At 37.0% G+C, this 9,411-nt stretch overlaps 2 protein-coding genes across 3 annotated transcripts in view; both read left to right on the forward strand.

Moving 5' to 3' along the window:
• The window catches only part of blo (bloated), a 101,277-nt gene extending 99,612 nt beyond the window's left edge, over window positions 1-1,665 (forward strand). For both annotated transcript variants that reach the window (XM_073091876.1, XM_073091875.1), the window contains one exon: window positions 245-1,665. In XM_073091876.1, the coding sequence (XP_072947977.1) occupies window positions 245-798 (554 nt within the window). In that variant the 3' untranslated portion in view covers window positions 799-1,665. The remainder of the gene's footprint in view (window positions 1-244) is intronic.
• A 2,889-nt stretch (window positions 1,666-4,554) lies between these two features.
• Window positions 4,555-7,180, forward strand: LOC140756384 (NF-X1-type zinc finger protein NFXL1). The gene has a single exon (XM_073091856.1). It carries the CDS (start codon window positions 4,691-4,693, stop codon window positions 7,163-7,165), a length of 2,475 nt encoding a protein of 824 aa, XP_072947957.1. The 5' UTR covers window positions 4,555-4,690; the 3' UTR covers window positions 7,166-7,180.
• The last annotated feature ends 2,231 nt before the right edge of the window (window positions 7,181-9,411 follow it).

Below are 9,411 nucleotides of genomic sequence, written 5' to 3' on the forward strand. Positions count from 1 at the left end.
AAAAAACGTCGGGAACTTAATTGCCAAAACATTATTTAATAAATGTCTCATACATTGATTGAAGAGACATCCTCGCCCACGCATACATACGAAAACACGGACACGCGCACACATACTTACGTATTACTCAACTTCACGTTAATATAATTATACTTATGTATTACTTACATTACTTTATTATTACTCTTGCCTATAAAATTAAGATATATTTTATTTATAAATTTTGTTTTTTTTTACTTTTCAGTCGGCGACATCCCGGACCCAGGGCGCATGGTCCGCAACCGGTCCCGCGACGACGTGTCCTCCGTCATGTCCTCCAACCTTCAGGTCCGGACCACAACTAAGAGCTTCTCCTTATTCGCCCCCTGGACCCCCCGACACTACGACCAGGACGTCCACTACGCCCAGAAGCCAAGGAAACCTAAACCTAAAGAAGTCTTCAAGAAGTCATCATCGACGAAGAACTTAGCTGATGACCGACCCGCGACCCTCCAGAAGAACAAGTCTTACAGTCAAACTACATTGAGCAGACGCCCTGCTAGCAGTCAAAACCGGCTAACGAGCTCCAGCACAACCCTATACAGACGGCCAGAGAAACGTGGGAAAGAGAACGACATATCCCAAAGCACGATCTCCCGTAAAAGTGCGAGCGGGAAGAAAACTCCATCCAACGACGTTAATAGGGAAGACCGCGAAAGAGTCTCTCGTTCGATTTCGATGAAGGACAACAAAAAGGCCGGTTGGTTCAAGTTGTCCAGCAAGAATAAGAAACCAGAAGTAAATACACGCGTCCGATGATAATTTGATCTGATTTTGGCACATTTCTCGTTTAATTGCTTGTATTTAATAAATCCGCCGATAACTAGAGTTAATTAAATACGTTAATAACGAATTACTCCAATTTACATCCCACTGCTGGGTTTAGGATATCCAAACGTTTAGCTGTAGCCGGATATGTAGAAAGTTATGGCCGGGTAATGTAAATTGTCAATACATGGATGATTATCACTTGATAAAATAATTGTTTTCTTTTTTGTAAAAGAGGAATGATTAGTACATTGACTTAACTTCAAAAAGTTTGTCCGGCCATATCGCTCAATGTCATAATGATTCCTTGTTACTTATGTAATTTAAATTTTTCTGCTAGCAACATAGATCTCTTTTCGTGTCAGCCATTTTACTAATTTTAATAAGCCCTTTAAATTCTTGAATATTTGCTAACGATAAAAATCATTACCTATTATAATCTCAACCATAGTTTTATAATGAATATTTTATATTTGGTTTTAAAGAACAATTGTAAGTAAATTGTGTCGAAACCCTCTTTGTATTAATTTAATTTCTTTTCTCATTATTCAAATAAAGAATGTCTAACAAAGAGGTTACTAAAAGTGCCATTCGCGACTATTTTTAAATGTTACCATATTTACAAATTTAGTCATAATTTTATTTTTATATAAATTGTAACAATTGCTTTTATACTAATAATAAAATAATTATTTTTGTGCATATAACGTTAAAATGCTTTTAAGATCTCTAAGATTTCTAATTAATGCTTTTGTCTAGTTTTAATTATTTCTTATTGGCAACGGGTTGCTGACTGTCAATGCATAGGAGACGAAAAATTGTAATAATTAATAATTATAAATAAACTGTCTAATAATATGTTTGTATATTATTTTAAATGTTACCTTAAATATTAACAGATTCCTGAAATCTTTAAACTTTATAAACTTTATTTGGAAAAAGATACAATACTTATATTATGATTATGTTATTGATCTTACCTTGTAACAGACAATATATGTTCTGTGGTTCACATTCTGAAAAAATAATGATGAAAGTAAATAAAGTTTGGATTAAAGGCAAGAAAGCAAGCAAGATGGGACTTCATACCCACCGGTCTCTTATATGCTGCGTCTGCGTTTGCAATATGGGGGTGGGTAGGGATTATTCGGGTCTCGAGGGTACCCTGTTTGCCCGGGCAAATTCTCAAGTGGGTGAATACCCCCCGGATTTTTTTAATATTCTTTCATAATAATATAATATTATTAATAATATCATAATATAATGAGACAACATTAAAATTATACCAACCCCACTGTTTAGCGGGGGGTACGGGACTCGGTCAAATTATCAAGCTGGCAGTCCCCCTCTTGATGGTCGGAGAGAGAAACCAACCCTGGGAGCTCCCGCGGAAGCGGCCGCCCTTCAGGTGGTCGATCGTGAAGGGGCGCGAACCCCTTTAGGTGAGAGTGTGGTCCGGCCTCAGCCCGCTCGTACATCGAGCGAGCGAGACGGACCACAAACTCCTCCACGGATTGCATTTTAAGGTCGCGTTCCAACACGTCGTTGCTGACGTAGCGACCAGCCCCCACGATCACTCGCAAGGCCAGGTTCTGCTGCGCTTGGAGACGCTGCCGGTTCGACCTATAGACCAACGTGGCGACCATGCCGGCGCCGCGTAGGTGAGTCGGGAACGAATGTAGGTCTTGTAGATACCTAGTTTCGTTCGTAACGATAACCTGGATGTAAGCACCGGTCGGAGCATCGCTCGGGCCACTCGGGTCTGGTGGATCGAGTGCTCCACCTGCGGGGTCATACGCAACGAGCGAGCAATGCACTAACACTATATGGGTAGAGGTCAAAACTATTTCATAAAGGGAATCTGTTTAAAAGTGCCCAGTTGTAAGCAGTAAATAACAATATGATAATTATTTCAAAGTGGCGCGTTGCGAGTGTTGCGAAGGGAAATAAATTGAATTAGAACCTCTGCAATTTATGAATTTCATAACAATTTAGAAAACAAAATATATATTTCACAAATGTTCTTGACGCGTTTTTAAATTTACCCACTTTCTACACACTAATTATTTATTAATCCATTTTTTGGATACATCACAGATACGAATCTTATTACCTCTCATTACACTTCATACCACAATCATTATAGAAAATTTCAGGATTTTTATTAATTAACTAAAATTCGCCAAACGTAAATAAAATAAATAATAGTTAAAAAAAACTAAAAAATACGCTTTTATAAAAAATTCGACCAAAAAATGAAAAATAAATAATAGTTTAAAAAAACAAAAAAAAAAACACTTTTTATAGAAAATCCAACTAAAAAATAGAAAATATTTTTTTTTTAAATTTGAATTAAGAATAGTGTAAATAAGATAAAAAAGAGCATCTTTTAAAAACAGGCGCTGATGGCAATACTCAAGAGAAAAACGGTCAACTGCTTTACATCTAGCCATTTCAAAAGCACGTCATCCAATCATCGATTTAATATTACAGCATGATGATGTTAATATCAAAAATAATTCTAGAATTTCTTCTCTTTGTGTTGCTGCTGCCTGCAGAGATTTTAAAACTGTTAGTAGTTTAATTAATTTTACAGCTCGAGTTAATATAATAATATAAGTTGTGACTATGACGATGAGCTGAAATCATATATGCCTTTACATTTGGCAGCAAGAAATGGGAACAATGAAATAGTGGAAATCTTGTTAAAGGAAGGTGCAGATGAAGGAAGGTCAGGTCTGGTCAGATCAGGTCAGGTCAGGTCAGGTCAGGTCAGGTCAGGTTAGGTTAGGTTAGGTGATCGGCGCGCCTGGTAGATTCCTTTATTGGTCTTAACGCAGACCTTCCGGGTCTCAGGAAAACAAAAATCGCTGATCCTGATTATCCTAGTAAGGATAACGGATCAGAATGTTTAAAATATTGAATTGTCATCGGTCCTTAATAAGTATGCCAAATTTCGAGTTAATCCGACGTTTTGAAGGGGGTTAAAATCATGTTCAAAGATTCCGTTACATACTAACATACCAACATACCAACATACATACGTCTGAAGCTAATTATAATTATATTTGCAATCTAAAGTTGCGATGAACTTTGCTGAAGGTGTTTGAAAAATCTCGCCTCGAAAATCGTTAATCCAGAGGATGTTGATAAGGACAATGGTACAAAACTATTAATTAATGTTTAAAATATTGAATTGTCATCGGTCCTTAATAAGTATACCAAATTTCGAGTTAATCCGACGTTTTGAAGGGGGTTAAAATCATGTTGAAAGATTCCGTTACATACTAACATACCAACATACCAACATACATACGTCTGAAGCTAATAAAAGCGTGTTAATAAAAGCGTATTAAATACCACTTAACAAAAAAGTTAATGAAATTTTTCATATATTAGTCTCGCCTTACTTATCCTTATTCAAATTAGAACCTTCAACCTTTGTCAAAATAAAATGAAGATCACTTACATAAATGATTTATTTTATAAGACGTAATCTTAGAGTAATTTATTCTGAAGCAGTCACGCAATCAGAAATCAGTCTGAGGGCGCCACTGTCATCTACAGTATTGTAAGTTAATAATTATTTTAGTAATTATAAAACCTTAATTTTGTGCACAAAGTGTACGTATATAGTGTTACATTTTATTTACATACTATTAATTATTTATTAATAACTAATAATTTTATCACTTTGTTTCTAAACGTCATAAAGTTACACGTTTTATGACTGACTGACAACGTCAACTGACGCAGACGTCATATTCATTAAAAAGAATTGAAAAACGTTCTGTCGCTGACATGAAAAATGTTTTTTCTGAATGTTCCTCAATTTCTGACACAAATATTCCGTTAGTGACGAGTGAAAGCTTAATTATTCGAAATGTCTCGTAAATATAGAGATGCGGCTGCGAAATTGCAGCAAAGTGTGCAAAAACATCTCAACCAAATTAAGGATGTGTCGTCCTCTGAAGATGAGGAGCCGTACGAGTCTAGCGTGCTGGAGGGGGTGTTCCAGAGCTACTGGAGGGGCGGAGGGGACACTCAGATGCTAAACAGGACCAAGAACCTTCTAGAAGAATCGATCAGCGGCCGCGCTATTACGTGTCTGATTTGTATTGGCTCGATCAAGCGGGCGGACGCTATTTGGACGTGTGACCATTGTTTCTGCTACTTCCATCTATTTTGCATTCAGAAATGGGCAAACGACAGCATTAGTTTGTTAACGGGAGAAAACCAGGGTCCTATAGCTGTGGTTGGGCCGAAGAAGATCGAATGGTGTTGTCCTAAATGCCGGCAGGCGTATCTTAAAGAAGAAATCCCGCAACGATACCGCTGTCTGTGTGGGAAGACTGAGGATCCTCCATTCCATCCATGGTTGGTACCCCACACTTGTGGGGAGGTTTGTGGGAAAAGGTTATCCACAGGTGACAATTGCAAACACAAGTGTCTCCTACTGTGTCACCCAGGCCCATGCCCTCCTTGCCCTCAAACTGTCAATGGAGTCTGTTATTGTCAAAAGGAATCCAAGAGAGTAAGATGCAGCGCCGCCAAATGGTCCTGCGGGCAGCAGTGCAAAAAACTACTGCTGTGCAAGTCACATAAGTGTGAGAACTTATGCCATGATGGTGACTGTCCTCCTTGCACCTACACCAGCCTACAGTCCTGCCAATGTGGTGCTGAGACAGTCAAAAGACCATGTGATGATCACCAATGGCAATGTAATAAAAAGTGTAACAAAACATACTCCTGTGGCTACCATAAATGTAACAAAGTATGCCATTCGGGAGATTGTGGCCAGTGCCCCAACTCTGGCATGGTCTCTTGCCCGTGTGGCGCCAATCAGAGATATGTGGAATGCCCGGATGTAATTGAGACATGTGTAAGTACTTGCAATAAACAACATGATGATTGCGAGCACGGTTGCCCAGAGAAATGCCATAAAGGACCCTGCCCACCCTGTCAGGTTGTGGTGGATAAGAAGTGTCACTGTTTAACCCATACCAAAGCCCTGCCTTGCTCCAAAGACTTTAGATGCGAAACTAAGTGTAGAGGAATCAGGCCGTGTAGAAAACATGGTTGTGGACGTAAATGCTGTAATGGCAATTGTCCACCATGTGAGAAAGTGTGTGATAAACCCTTGCAATGTGGCCGGCACAAATGTACCAACATTTGTCACCATGGTCCATGCTATCCTTGCCACCGAGAGTCAAAAATAACCTGCCGTTGCAAGCAGACATATGTCACTGTGCCGTGCGGGAGAGAGAAGCATACAAAACCACCAAGATGCAGCCTCCCCTGCAAGATTAAATATAAGTGTGGTCATGTTGAAGAAAACCGACATACTTGTCATTTTGGTGACTGTCCATCGTGCAAGGCCATTTGCCAGAAAACTTACCCGAAATGTGACCATAATTGTAAAGCGACGTGCCATGAATATGTTGCGGTTGTATTCAAGCAGGTAGAAAAGCCTGCGACTCCATGGGATATTCAGCCACCGAAGACCAAAATAATGACACTGGACTGCCCCCCTTGCGAGACTCCTGTACCCATTGCATGTTTTGGTGATCATGAGATTGATGACCAGCCTTGCCACTCTGCAACTCGAAGACCCTGTGGCAGGAGCTGTGGCAAACCGCTGGCTTGTGGCAACCACCAATGTACCATGCTTTGCCATTTGCACAGTTATGATGCTAGATACCCTAACGTACCTCATGCGTGCAAGCCATGCAATAAGGAGTGCATGGTGCGGCGTCCGGAGAGATGCGCCCATAAATGTCCAAAGCGGGAATGCCACCCAGGGCTGTGTCCCCCATGTGAAATCTTAGAAAGGGTTCCATGTCACTGTGGTATAACCGAACTATACTTGCGTTGTCAAGAGCTCTCATCGGCAACACAACAAATGCTATGTTGCAACCAACAGTGTCCAAGGAATTTGGCATGTGGACATCGGTGCAGGAACATCTGCCATCCGGGCCAATGTGATGAAAATCAAACTTGTCTTAAGAAGACAAAAGTATACTGTCCGTGCGGTAACATTAAAAAAGAAGCGCCATGCAAATCGGTTAGAAATTCAGAAGTGAACATTATTTGTGATGAAACTTGTGAAGCCAAGCAGAAAGCAATGAAACTGGAGAAGGAGAAAGAAGAATTGAGATTAAAAGAGTTAGAAGCAGAGAAGAATCGTAGAGAACTAGCCGAGTATGAGTGGAAGTTGAGCGGTAAGAAGAAGAAATATAAGGAAAAGAAAGTTGTCGTTAATGTAGACAACAGAAGTCTGCTGCAGAGGTATTGGGTTCCTATTTTGTCACTATTAGTTGTAATACCTGCTGCATTTTATTATATTTTATATGTATAAATTGATTACGATTATTTTTATTAATTTATGATTATTTGTAGTGTGTAAAAAAGACATAGTCATAAGTTATTATATTATTTATGTTTTAAATAGAGAAGTTAAAAATTTAGGACTATAGAGTAGACATTTTCAAGATTTTTATACAAAATGTTTCATCCATTACACACTGACACCATCTCAGATAGATTTACATTTGATATATATCTTAGAACAATTTATTACCAAATGGTAATAACTCATGGATGAAACTTTTTATCCACATGTCCGGTCTATTGCTACTGTATAGTTGAATATCTTTGATTTCAAATAATGTTTAAATTTGTCACTTAATATTATTTTGTGGACGTAACTAGAGTTTTAATTAATTTATTCTGAAATTATCAGTTTTCTTTCATGATTGTAATTATTATTCATTTCTTTTTTTATTATAAATTTGGAATTTTATGGTCTGTTGAGATGAAAAATTCCATAAGTTATGATAAATCTTTTAAAGCTCTTATTTAAATATAAACATACGTAAAAATATAATAATATGTATAAATATTTAAGAATATAGCAATTTTGTATGCATACTAATGGTTATCATAGTTATCAGTCACGACACAAACAGCCTATATACCTATTATATAAATTTATTATTAATTAGTCAGTCAATAGTAATTTAATATTTTATTACAATTGAACATGGTGTGGGTCGATTTTGACAAACAATTAAGGGCTTCTTCATCTTAGTTTTTTTCAGCGTCGATGTTTAAGCTCTCTAAACACTTAATAACCTTTGCACGTGTAACTACGAATATTATTAGCAGGCAATAAAACCGATGTTAAGAAAATATTGCAGAAGCAGACAAGCAGGCCACCTTAAGGCAAATGGCTACTAACTCTAATCTGTAATCAACCCCAGATAAGATTCTTACCTGAGGTCGGCTATGGATGCGCTGCTAACCCTGAGAACTAAGCTGGAATGCCTCGGAAAAGCATGTCTCCTTTACCACACCCTTCAAACCCTAACACAGCAATGCTTAACATTGTTATTAGGCAGTTTGGCGGTGCTTCCGCCGGAGTCGTACCACAGAGGATTCTACCACTTTCAACATGTAATTGTATTGTTATAATAATCATATACCTATATATCGGAATAAAGTGTGTTTATATAAATATATTATGTCGAGTTTTTCTTGTATTCAATAGAATAATAAAGCTACATAGATATATCCTACTCCTCACTCTTGATAAACTTATCTTAAACGAAATCTTCACCTGAGCCACCACAAAATATTTCAAATTAAAAAAGAAAATCTCTGATAATAAATAATCTTGAACAAGTAGATGCTGGACTGCGAACCACGAAATATACTACGATTGTTGCTCCTTAAGAGTAAAATAAAACAAATTTTAAGAATTAATTGATATTTATTATGGCTGTCTCCTATCGACCACATTGCTTGTATAATAAATATACATTTTTCACATTTTAATGACAATTTTATTAAAATAACAAGTGCCGAATTACCAAAGGATCTTTTTATTTACAAAATATAAAAAATATACTATGTTATTTACATAGTACACTTCACTATTCCGTACCTTACATTTTTTAATTTTGCAGTATTTCATAAACTGATAAAATTAGGGGTTTTAGGGCGTAAATATCTATAGTAGGTACATATAAAAGAGTATAGTAACCTATATGTATAGGAAAGCGCGTCTGGTATACACTTTCCCCGTTTATGTACAGTCACGAGCATAAATAGTCATATTACTATGGGCAGATCAGCAAAAATATGTGCCCCAATAACGAGTTCAATAATATATACCTGCACGAACGCAGCAAAAATATCTGACATTTATAGGCAGCAAAAATATGTGATAATAACGTTGATCAAATAATTGTGAACACCTTACGAAGCTAAAATATGTGACAATATTAATCTATTCACTTTTGTTATCCGGCTCAAAATACAACTCGAACGTCATGTCGCGTTCTTTTTCTTTTTTATGCTAAGTCATTGAATAGTATCAGCCAGTGACTTTATAAATAAGAACTTATTTTATAAAAATAACACATCATGAAAATAATACAAAATAATTAATTAAAATAATACTATAATAAAAAAATAGGTTTTTAATAATATACTTTCAAACAATTCCGAAACGTTACACAGCAGCGTTGGATAAAAAGATCTACTACCCACTTTTTAACGATAAACAGTGGCAGATTTACTAATAGGCTGAATAAGCTTCAG

Source organism: Epargyreus clarus, unplaced genomic scaffold, assembly GCF_041222505.1.
Source record: "Epargyreus clarus isolate Ecla_fem2 unplaced genomic scaffold, WU_Ecla_fem_2.2 ptg000035l, whole genome shotgun sequence".
NCBI lineage: Eukaryota > Metazoa > Arthropoda > Insecta > Lepidoptera > Hesperiidae > Epargyreus > Epargyreus clarus.